This window comes from Heloderma suspectum, chromosome 1, assembly GCF_057233095.1.
Source record: "Heloderma suspectum isolate Gila_16-S chromosome 1, 16-S_ref, whole genome shotgun sequence".
Classification (NCBI taxonomy): Eukaryota; Metazoa; Chordata; class Lepidosauria; order Squamata; family Helodermatidae; genus Heloderma; species Heloderma suspectum.
In genome coordinates, this window is record NC_139458.1 from 348332637 (window position 1) to 348345047 (window position 12411).

The following is a 12411-nucleotide window of genomic DNA, read 5'->3' on the forward strand; positions in this document are numbered from 1 at the left end:
ATACCATTTTATTCCATGAAATAATGTATAAAAACTTACAAACTGGAAAACATAACTAGACACAAAATAGGATGATACTCAAATAAAACATGTATATAAGAACAGAGCTGTATCTGCCTCTCTCCCCCATCAAAACACTGCCTGCGTTTCTAGAGGAATACTTTTGTTTATTGAAACTTCCCCACCAGTACAAATTACTCCTTTTTTATACTACTGGAGAATACTCAGAGATTTATATATTAAAAAGATAAAATCAGCAGCTTAATTTTAAATTTGCAGACAGTACTGTCCAGAGCAAAACTGAATGTACAATGTGTCCCCTTTATTTTTTGCATAATTTGCCTGACTGGAGCGAAGGTAATGGAACATAAAGAACATACAGCTTCCCACTCAATGTTGCGCTATTACTTGAAAACCAACCATGATAGTCTCATCATTCTTCTCCCATTCTGCTATGTTACAAGAGGATGCCAGTAATTAAATAGTATTTAAGACCAGACTCCCTTTCCCATAATTCCTACATGTTAATCAGATAAACTCAGATCAATGTTTTGATTAAAAAAGCCAAAGTGTTTTTCCTCTTTCTGTGACTCTAGAAAGGCTCAAATCTGTTCTCCCATATGCTTAGCACTGGGCTGAATACGTACAATTGTTCTAATCTCTGATTTCCTCCCTGTTTTGGGTGACAGTACTCAATATCATCATCATCAGTTTCCATTCAGCAGGATAAAAAATGCATCCACACTGGACAAATTTGAATATTCTTGTAAAAACAATCAATTTGTCTGACTTTAAAAACTGTTCAGTTATTCAAAACTGGTGTCCAGTTTTGTTTGGGAAGGGTGCATACATACATTTACCTGACATACACACACACACACACGTTTTTATGCATATAAAAAGATTGCCATCACATTATTACTGATAGTTTAGTAAAATCTGATCCCAAACACATTTACCTGGAAGTTTAAGCCCTGCTGCTGTCAATGCGATTTACTACCAAGTCAGTGTGCTTGGGGTCATAGCCTTAGTAATACACTTTTTGAATGGACATAATGTCAACGCAGTTACCTGAAAACAAACACTTGACAAAAATATTTTGGATTAAAAAAGTATCCTTGGTTCATTAAGGGAATTTGAGCTTTTGTAAAACGACAAATAGACACAGCTTATACGTATATATAACTACGAGAATTCTTTATCCTCAACTAGTCTTCCTCTAAAAGGTAATTTGTTATGAGGGAAAATAATTGTACTTCAATGAACAGATGTGTTTTTTCTTTTTCTCATCTTGCATCTCACTGCACTTGAGCATACAGTGAAACAGTCTTAAAACTTACTTAGAGTCTGTTACAGATGCATTTTTAGCACTATTCACATAGTTAGCCAAGTTACCCTTACACATTTTCTTCTGTATGAAAATCAATTATTATAATTTGATACAATACCCTTTATTAATTTATATTTTTGCTGGGAAAAGGGACAGTTAGACTTCCTTTCATGTCAGTGTAGTTATGGTTGAGAGGGAGGGGAGAAGGAAAGGTTTAGTAAAACTGAATAAAACAAATGTTCTTTTTTAGTTTAGTTTTTTTAAAATGATGTGATTTTCAGTCAGTCTAACAACACTGCTTCCTGTTCTTTTTTGATAGAGTCTAAGACCGAGTGGTCACTCTCTGTGGTTTCAGTATCCCCACCACCTAGCAGAATGGATCTATCCTCTTCTAGAGTAAAGACAGAGTTTTGACTTTGGCATGAATGTTTGACAACTTCATTAGGTGTGGAGAACGTTTTGTCACACAAGTTGCATTTATATGGTTTGTTGGTCTGTACCAACATATTGTCCATTTGGTTGCCTTCCTCAAAAGTACAAAGCTCCAGAGTCTGCTTGTCCACCATAGTGTATGTGTCCATGCTTTGGTTTAGACATACATGTCTAGCAGCTTGATTGGCCCGGCAGAAACTTTTGTCACAGGTGCTGCACTTGAAAGGTTTGCCAGTATGTATGTACATGTGCTCTCTCCAGTGGCTTTTCTGAATGAATTTGCGTCCACAAATGGAACATTCGTATTTCCGCCTTTTAACTTCCCTCTCTTGATCCGCCTGCTCCAAGTTGTCTATGTCGGCAATGTCAGAGGGTGGTGGTGTCTCTGCCTGTTGTTGCCCATCAATCGGTGAATCTGAGATCTGCTGCAGCTCGCTATCGCTGATCATTCCAGCTTCAGGCACTTCCATAGCATCTTTTTCAGGAGCATTATTACAAAGAGACAAGGGAATACTACATTCTCCATGCTGGCTAGATGTGAATGGCACTCCTGTGTGAATCTGGAGATGCTCACGCAAACTACTTCGCAAATTGAATCGTCGACCACAGAGGTGACAAGCATAGTATTTGGGGAAGCTTCCATTCTTCTTCATAATGCTTGGCTTAACATGTGCTATTGTGAGAGAAGCAGGCTGATCATCTGAGGAAGAGGCTTCCATGTTGGTTTCATCACCTGGAGGAGAAGGATGAGGAGCAGCTGAAACCAGTTCTGGAGACAGTGAAGACTGCAGTGGGTCAGAGGTGGCCATATTTGTCTGGGGCACTTGAGGCAGAGTTGGTGGTGGTAACTGTGACAGCTGGGAGGCTTCATGCACCTGTTCTTGGCTTACTCTTGATGGCTGTGGCCTTGGTTCTCGAACAGGTTTGTCAGCTGCTGTGGCTGCCTTTGTGGGGTTTCTTGCCTGGTGATCTGCAATCTGAATACCATATAATGAAGATGCCAATGGAAAAACTTGCTCTGGATGTGCAAAGTTTCCTTGACTGGCAAGGCTAGCCTCTTGAATTAATGGGTATGCGTGCAGAAACTTTATTCCTTGCTCTAATCGAACAGGATCTATGAGTTGAGGTGCCATCTTCCCAGTGTACATCAAATGGAGGAGATAGCTGAAAATATCTGGTTGTATATCAGTTGCCTTCAAACGGACACATTCACTGAAACAAATTTTAAAACATTATTTAAGAACATGGTAACGTACTTCTGAAGAATTACAATAATTTAAGTATACAAGGTTGCAATCCTATACATACTTACTTGGGAGTAAGTCCCATTGAACTCACTGACTTACTTTGAGTAAGCATGTATAGTATTGTGCTGTAAATGTAAATATAAATAGGTTAAGCAAAATTAAGTAACTGTTATTGATATTTATTTAAAATTTGATTAGATGTTGCTTTTCCTTTGAAAAAATAGCAATCATTTCCCTTTGTATCTGGATTTTAGGAAATGGGGTAATAGACATTTCCTGCTAAAACCAATTTCAGAGAAGAAAAGTTATAGCAAACAGCTAAGGAAGACTCCTTCGTTCAGGACCCACAACTGAGTATAGCAATTTGTAGTATAATACAGATTCTCATGCATCACAGTAAAACAAAAACTCTCCTGTATTTAGACAAATGAACTCTATATGCTAACAACTTGAACCCTGGGGTGTGTAGAACCCTGGGAGAGTAGAACCCTGGTCCTACTCTCAGCTGTGGTGAGAGTAGGAGCTGCAAGGATGAAACAGCAGAAAGGAAGCACAGTCCTGAATCCCACTTTTCTGACAGTAAGGGCTGGGACTGGAGATTACACATGAGCAGCGGACTAGACTTCCCATCTCTGTTCAGCTTGCCAGACACCTGTCATTGTCTCAGTTGCCACAGTTCAAGCCACCATTTATACTGCTGCAGCAGATGTATAAATTAAGTTGCATGCTGTGAGATGGTTCCAATTTATTCCCAAGTCAACATCTTCAGGATTGCAGTCACTGAACCTGATCCACAAGTGAGTTAGCAATGAAGTCCACCAGATTTAAATCCTACTGGCCTTAACTGATCTGTGGACTGAGCTGGAGGTGATTTATTATGATTGATAAAGCAGCTCACGTGAGGCTGCCCTAATGCTTAGTAATTCTTCAGTTTGCTTTACCTCAACTGACTGCATGCCTTTCTTTCTTTTTTTTAGAGTGGACTCATTTATAATTACCTGCTTTGATGAACAAACAACATCTTGAAGTAGTTGGAAAAAGCGGCAAGGACAGATTTGTGCGCCTTAAAGTAGACATCACCAATAGCAACTGTGCAGTCACACAGGAAACCAAATTCCCTCTGAGCGTTGAGCTGCTGAAGAAGAATAAGCCCATGGTTGGCCAAATCCATCTTTTAAAATCTGTAAAGCAAATGAACGTGATGAAAACAACTTAAACATAACTTGCCTGTAGCAGGAAATGCTGACACTCAGTGGGGTGTGATCTATAGGTATGAAAATCATTTGGCAACTTGCCAATAATGTCTATAGGCTTTGGACAGTGCCAAGAGTTTGATTGCTCCAAGCCATCATTGCATGGGGAACGTGTGGCCGTCCAGATGTTCTTGGACTCCACATCCATCAGCCCCAGCCAGCATGACCAGTGGTGAAGGATTATGGGAACTGTAGTTCAGTAACAGCTGGAGGGCCACGCGCTCCCCACCCCTATAGTAGATGTAAGGTGAACTGGGTTTGGAACAGAAAAATAGAGATATGCAAAGTATATCTGAGACTAGAATAAAAAGTGGTAAGTGAATACATAATTTACAGAATTATGTATTATATTATTATTTAGAATATCCCAAGTATAGTTGTGGAATGGTTTGAAAGATCAGGATCTTTATAACAAACGTATGAATCCCTAAAATATATTCAAATGCCTAGGCCTAAGTGCCACCATAAACTCCTTTTCTCAGCCCTGCCTGTCAGAATTCAAAGCACGGGTGCGTTGCCTCAGTGACTTCACAAGACTATGCAAGGGTACTTGCAGTATGGGAAAATGAATCAGGATGCAGAGATAAACTGAGTGGGCTGACCTACCCCCACCACTTGGGATTTAACTTGGGCTTAAGTTACTTTTCATTTAAAAATAGGTTTGGCTTTTGAGTCACCCACCAGTTCACTGCTATTCCAACCTACAGACCTGGAATACTAGGATTTATTGATATTTTATTTATGTATTTATTTCATTTTTACACCGCCCAATAGCTGAAGCTGTCTGGGTGGTTCACAAATTAAAACCACAAAAATACAACAGAAAATACAATATAAAATATAATAGATTAAAACTACAGAATAAAAATACAACCAGAATAAAACCTAGCAGCAGTGCAGATATTTAAAATGCAATAGCAGATTTAAGATAGCAGAGCTAAAAAACTGAAATGCTAAAATGCCTGGGAAAATAAAAAGGTTTTCCCCTGGCACCGGAAAGAGTACAACGTATGTGCCAGGCGAACCTCTCTATGGAGTTTGTTCCACAACCGGGGTGCCACCGCAGAAAATGCCCTTTTCCTGGTAGCCACCTACCTGCCTTACTTCTTTTGGCAGGGGCTCCTGGAGAAGAACCCCTGAAGATGATCTTAGGGTCTAGGCAGGTACATATAGGAGGAGACAATCCTTTAGATAACCTAGCCCCAAAACAACTGAGAGCAGGGGTTTACACTGTAGACTTTCCAATATCTGGGGTGGGGTGTGTGCGTGTGTATGTGTGTGAGCAAAACCCAGGGCTGCAGAGAGGTGGTCCAGGACAAAACACTCTTGGGATCCTCCTCCTGCACCCCCCTAGCCACCTTGAGTCCCAATAGTGGGAAAAAGGCAGGATATAAATATAATGCTGCTGCTGCTGTCAGTAGATCATAGCATATTTAAATACATGGAATATTGACATAAACAGTTTACAATGTAGTATGTAATGATGATAAATTCACTAATACCTATGAATATCAATTCACTAGATAGAAAAACCTATTTTAATGGAATGCAAAAGGAGTATTTCACAATACTGCTGAGGAAATTGGGAATTATCACAGTATCTATAAACATTATTTATGGCAACTATAATTAAGAGAAGAAATGATCAGACATTGACATAATTCAAACAAAAATCCTTTATTACAGTAATGAATTATCTGAGAGCAATCCTATGGTCCCCGGGAGGGTGATGCAGGGGCCATAAGATATGGCAGATTTCCCCCTCCAAGTGTGGAGACAGGGGTCCTCCCTCAGAAGGAGAGATGTAACCATAGATCCCACCCTCCCAGCCACCTCAGAATCTTCGACATTGGGGAGAACAAAATAGAGGTGTGTTGGGGGTGTGCCAGTGGGCAGAGAGGAAGAGCTTGTTGATTTGCAGGATGCAACCACACTACCCAACACAAAGCAGCACTGTGGCTCACCTGAAGGGAATTCTGGGACCAGATTTCCTATCTGACTCTGTAAAGCCAGCTTCACCAATGTGGTGCTGCCCAGATGTTTTGGATTTCAGCTCCTGTCAGCCCCAGCCAGCATGACTAATGGCCTGGAATGATGGGAGTTGTAGTCCAAAACAAGTGGAGGACACCACGTTGGGGGTGGCTGCTTTAAAGCCACCGCCCTGAAGGTCAAAGGTGAATGATCATATATACAACAACGACTATGTGAGAACAGCAGACTTCTTCCAGACTTCTTCCAAAACCGCAACTATTTATGAGTACAAGTATTGGGGAAACCTAGGCCAGAAAAAAACGGATTTGAGGAAAAGGTGCAACTTAACTAAAAATTCTCTCTGGATCTATCCAGACACAGAATTGTTCTGGCCTTTGACTCTGGAAGAGTTTCATTTTTGCACTAGAAATCTGAATAAGTGAAATCATTCAGACTTCTGCTGCAAAAGTGAAACTGTTTTTTCCAGTTCACTCACATGGCCTGCTCATGTTTGCTTGGCTCTTAAATACAGTATATACAAAAGGAAGAACCTTGTTTTCCCACCAAATTTAGTAATATGAACCAATATGCTGGAGACTCTCAGTCTTGTGGGGCCCTGGAGCAATTTCTCTTCCCCCCCCCCCCCCGCAACTTTGGCTAAATTTGTAAAACTGTGTGTGTGGTGTATGTGTTAATATTCAGACAAAACGCAGACATGAAAAGAACCACTAGGGGAAACACCCAACTTGTCTTGAGCAGGAACCAAAGCCTGCAATCTTATGTACCCTACCTAACATGGGAGTAAACCAACTAAACATAGTGGGACTTCTAGCCTGACACAAGCCTGCCTTTCAGAAGCAATGTTTATCTGGCCCTTGGTGGGATTAACACATTTTAATCAAAGTAGATGTTTTGCTCATATTTTTGCTTGAAAGAAAAAGTAAACATATAATGTGGATCTGTAGAAAGACACAGATAGTTTAAAAGAGACACAGATACTGTGGGGAATTGGCTCTAGTGACGTACAGGGGACCCAAGTAGACTTCTGCATGAAAGGGGAAACTCAGAAAAGTATGGTAACTTGGTGGCAGAGATGGGGCTGAGCTGAGTAATGGCAGAAGAAAAAGGTTGAAGCATTGAAAGATTAAGGACTTAACACAGATATTACAGCTGGGTACAAGAAAGTCCATTCTTCAGAGAGAGGGATGCTTCATTTATGATGCCTTTTGCTTTGTCAGGCTTTAAGTGACCTAAGTGGGTTGGAGCTCAGGTATAGGAAGGCCTTTTAGCACAGGACTTTTAAATTATCCTCTGTCCTGACTATACTGAAGGTTCAAAATAACAAATACGGAGCAGGGAGAGGATCACAAGGGTAGGAAGGATAAGCAAAGCTAACTGGGACTTGAGTCCAGTAAGGCTGGAAGAAGCGTCACGCTGGGCCCCCAGTGCTTGTTATGCTGGCAGGGATTAAGCCTAGACTACAATCTCGGCTCGCAGCGTTTGAACAATAAGGTTTCTTTGAGGATTACTTTTACAGGGGCTGCTGGCCTGGGGGAGGGGTTTACTTAAACCAGGGGTATCTAACTGGATCCAGGGGGTGGTGGGCTGGATGGCCCCGGTGACAACCTCTCCCATACCTTCCACCACTGCGGAGCAGTCAGGACAGGGAAAGCGCCTAGCAGGCTGCTGCCCCCCTCCACGACGTTTACCCAGTGAACATTGAGACCCAGCGATCATGTAAAGCCATGTATTTCCTTTCAACAGACTTGTGAACCAACCCTTTGATTTTCCTTCAAGATGGCTAGATCCTCGCATTTGAATAAAAAATGAGGCTTGCGTGAGCGGCTGTGTTTATGGTTCTTTTCCATTCTGCAATTAGAAGTGCTGCAAAGAAAGTGTGCAGAACTCCAAAGATCTGGAGCAGCCGCGTCACGGTGGCAAATTCAAGACCGCGCCCTGGCCAGAAAGAAGGGGAGAACGGGGGCCGTTTTGCGACCGAAATGGCTGCCGGCGGAGCGGGGGCGGCGCTCCTCCCCGAGGCAGCCCACAGCCGCGACCGAGCGAAGAGGCGCTCGGGCGAGGATTCCAGCACGCCCAGAGGCGCCAACGAGACGAGCACAGCGCAACAGCAGCCAATAGCGGTGGAGGACTGGAACCTTCCCTTCGCCCTCGCCCCCCGCTTCCCGCGGTGAGTCACGCTGTGCCTGCGCCGCCGGCGCTTCCTATTGGCTGCCCGTGCGGCAAAGGGGGCAGGCAGCGCGGGCCGCCGCCGCCGCCGCCGGCTCTCGCAGCCTCAGCTGGGCCCCGCCCCTTTCCCACCGCAGGCGACGCGGGGCCGCCACGTGCGCGCGCACGCAGCGCACGGAGGGGGCGTGGCGTACGCAGGACGGACGGCGGCGCGAGGCGACGTAGCCAGCGCGAGCGAGCGAGCTGAGGCGCCTAAGGCGCGCGAGAGACGGGATCCGCCGCTGTCGCCAGGGCCGCCTAGGCTGCTGAGGAGACGCAGACGGAGCCGCCCACCATCAACCCCCCTCCTTCCCTCCCCTCCCTTTCCCGCTCCGCGCGGCTGCCTCAGCGCCCGCCCCTCCCCCTCCCTCCTAGGCCGGGCTGTTGCTGCCGCTGGTGAGAGAAAAAAGGGAAAAGGCCGCTACGCAGCTTGGCGAGTGCGAGCGAGGGAGGGAGGGAAACCCGGCGCGAGGGCGGGCAGGCGTGAAGGGCCGAGCCGAGCCCGGATCAGGCCAACTCCCCGCCAGGGCTCGAGAGAGCGGCTGCTCCCTTCTAATCCCCACCGGGCGACCCCTCCGCCTCCCCGGGGCAACAGCCTCCACCTCCCTCCCAGCCACCATCTCAAGGCCCCAGCCGGTTAGTCAGGAAAGCCCCTTCTGAGGCTGCGAGCGTCCTCTTTCCGCCGGGTCCCGACCCGGCCTACTCCAACCGCCAGCACAATGGTGGGGGAGGCACCGTGGCCTCCCCCACCCACGCCGCCACACGCCTCCCCTTTCCTCCTCCCCCCGCCGGTCCGTCTCGGGAGTGGGGGGGAGACCGCGCTCACCTGGCTCGCGCTCTCGGGGCCCCCGCCGTCTCCGCGCGCCCAGCAGCAGCAGCAGCAGCGGCGGCGCCAACAACGGAGTCAGCGCGGCGGCGGCGGCGGCGGCTTTTCCTGTCCGGTTACGTTAGGGTCACATGACCGAGAGCGGAGCAGAGAGGCTGTAGCGAGGAGCCCCCGCCGGGGAGAGAGACAGAGAGGAGGGGGGAGGGGAGGCGGCGACGAGAGCTGTGGCGGCAGCAGCAGCAGGAGCCTCCCCTCCCCCCTCGCCTCCTTCCCCGCCCGCCCGTCCGTCCGTCTGCCTGCCTGTGCCTCGCTTTGCGCGCGCCGCCTCCAGCGACGAGCAGCGCACAGGCCGCACCGGCTGGGCTCGGCCCTCGCGGGCGCGCTCTCTGCAACAGCGGTGGGGGCCAAACGAAACGGGCCCGTCGGCGTGTGGCTGTTTGGGGTGGAATCCATTGAAACCTGCGGCGTGCGGAAGCGGGAATGTGTTGTCTTCAAATCTTCGTTACGTTCACTATTCTCGTTTTTGCCAGAGGGAGGGAATCGCCACGAGGTGGCCAAAACAACAATTAGGTACAACTAGGCAGCAATCCTATACAAACTTACCAGTGAGTATGTGCCATTGAACTAAATGTAACTTCTGAGTAGGCATGAATGAGATTGAACTGCCTATTGGAAAAGGGGAGGGGGGTTAGCAGTGTCACCTAGAGCTAATTCCTGGTGCTATATTTACCTTTAAAAATTACATTTGGGTATTTCTAAAATGCATTTTTATGCAGGCGCTTAAACCTTGTTAATAGCAAAACCTTATGCTGAGGGGTGGTGTTTTTTTAAAAATGTTTAATGCAGTAGTGTCCCAATTAACTTGCAAGCTGGAGAGAATAGCATGCCATTGCTGGTAATACAGATACATAGATCATATTCAATCCACAATTACATACACTTGACGTTCCTGTTGAAATTATTGGTGTTTACATGTGCCTAAAGCTTTGATGAATGATGGCAATAGACTCTTGTCCTAAATGATTACTGTCGTGTAATTTTCACAACAGGAGTGTTGAGATAGTAGAAATGTAATGAAATCCCCATTTAAATTTTTTTTCCTAGATTTTTTCTTTTTTAAAGCCAGAGTGGCAGTAGTGGAAAAGGATTTAAACCTAATCCATAAATGGTGCCATCTGCACCAAAGTGAATAGGCTTCTGCTGGGAGTGCTTTGAATAATAGGCCTTACTTCTGAAGTTAGAAAGAAATATTGTACAAATGACTGCAGTATTCTAGTACATGTTTGCTCAGAAGAGAGTCCCATTCAGTTCAGTGGGACTTAATAAGTTTATATAGGATTACTGATAAAATGGGTGCTTTTCTAAAGAAGGATATTTTGTGGCACTGCTAAATTACTGAATCTAGAATAGGTTTCTGAATTACTTCCTGTTGAGGCTCAGGCAGGTTATTTCTTTACTTGGTTGTGTTATCTGGCTGTGCATGCCTTTTTCTGTTAAGATTCAAGCATCTGCATTTGCTCTGGAATGTTATATATTATCAGGTTTTGCCTTTCTATTTTAATGATAAAGAGAAGTCGCATATATTGTACTTATAGTGCAACCCTATACATGTCCACTCAGAAGTAAGCCCCATTGAGTTCAATGAGAGTTGCTCCCAGTTAGGTGTGCATTGGATTGTAGCCTTGGTTTTTCTTTAGGCCTTGATTTGAATAAAATTTACTGGTTTTGCTCTGGCTTTATGTATTGACTGCTAGTAGATTGCTGTACAGCATTAAAGTTGGGGAAAGGTTCTTTGCTGGAAATGTAAGGAGTCCCTTGAATGAGTATGTTATGGAGTGTCAACGATAGATCTACAAATGTATTTATCCTTTGCATTGGTTTGGTTCCACTAATTTCATTATAAATGCTGTGACTCTGAAGAGGTTTAAGTACTCCACCCTCACTTATGCATTGGGCTTTAATGTTTTGGTATATATAGTTCAGCTTTCCCCAACGTAGTACCCTCCAGATGTGTAGAACTACAACTTCAACCATCCTTAGTCATGTGTCCACTGGCCTTGTAGCTGGGAATGAAAGGAGTTGTGGTTGTATACATCTGGAGGACACCACCTTCAGGAAGCCTCAAGTAGCATTGTAATGGTCTTAATATGGCTGCAGTTCTTACCTTCTGTCCATTTTATGCCTTTCCCCCAATTGGCCCCTTTCTACAGCCTATATTGCCTTGTTTTCCCTTTGCTGCAATCTTCTGCATATTTGTGTTGGAAGTCCCGCTGAATTCAGTTGGGCTTAAGCGTGCATGAGATTATAGCCGGTGGCTGCAATCCTGTATATACTTCAGAGTTCCATTGAATTTAGTTAAGATTATTTCTTAGTAGACGTGCATAGAATTATGCTGTTAGTGCCCTCTTTTTGCTTCCACTACAAGCCCCAAATGTTAACTTTTAAAAAAAAATTGTGTATTGACTCTCGACTGATTGGGCCCCAGGGCAGTTCACAACAATAAAAAATAGAAAATCAATAAAGACAACAAAAATAAAGAAGACTAGCAATTAAAAGCAGCAGATTAAAACAATTATAGTTCAGAGCTTAAAGGCACAATCCTATACATGTTTAGACAGAGAAAAGCCTACAACTCTTAGCATGCCCCAGCCAGGCATGCTGGGAGTTACAAGGCCTTTTCTCTGTCTAAACATGCATATGACTGTGCCTTAAAAGGCCTTTTATCTCTGTTTCTGTTTTTCTTCAAAGCCCTCTCTGGCCCTCTTCCCGCCAGATGAAGACCTTCACCCTGGGCATCTCGCATCTTCTGTTCACCTTTACCTCAGTTCCATCATCTTTCACCCCCCTGCCCTTTCCTATGCAGGCACACACAGGCTCCCCAATGTCAGGTTGTCCTGAAATGAAGGAGGCTGTCGCCACTGCCAGAACGTGCAGCAGTAGCAGCCCCCAATCTTTCTCCTTTATTTCTTCCTCAGCCTGTCCTTTTGATCACCCTTCCTATTCTTTTTCCTTCTTCCCTTACACTCAGCCCAACTACTCTTATCTGTTGACTGTTTCTTCTGTTTCCTTCTCCAGCTTTGCATGCTACAGCCTGGCTTTCTAACTAACTTCCACTCCCTGTGTGTT

The 12411-nt window shown here is 45.0% G+C and overlaps 1 protein-coding gene across 1 annotated transcript; it reads right to left on the minus strand.

Annotated features, from left to right (window-relative positions):
• On the minus strand, window positions 1-9751 carry ZBTB2 (zinc finger and BTB domain containing 2). Its single transcript, XM_084827836.1, has 3 exons — window positions 9286-9751; window positions 4008-4190; window positions 1-2974 (listed from the first exon to the last, which is right to left on the minus strand). The coding sequence occupies exons 2-3, from the start codon at window positions 4178-4180 to the stop codon at window positions 1612-1614; spliced, it is 1536 nt and encodes a 511-aa protein (XP_084683962.1). The 5' UTR covers window positions 4181-4190; window positions 9286-9751; the 3' UTR covers window positions 1-1611.
• Between the last annotated feature and the right edge of the window lie 2660 nt (window positions 9752-12411).

Bases quoted from the DNA above. Each gene is read 5' to 3' on its own strand.
- ZBTB2 (XM_084827836.1), bottom strand. From the start codon at position 4,180: ATGGATTTGGCCAACCATGGGCTTATTCTTCTTCAGCAGCTCAACGCT. The intron at 2,975-4,007 runs GTAATTATAAAT...AATTTGTTTCAG, and splicing joins TTGTTTGTTCATCAAAGCAG to TGAATGTGTCCGTTTGAAGG.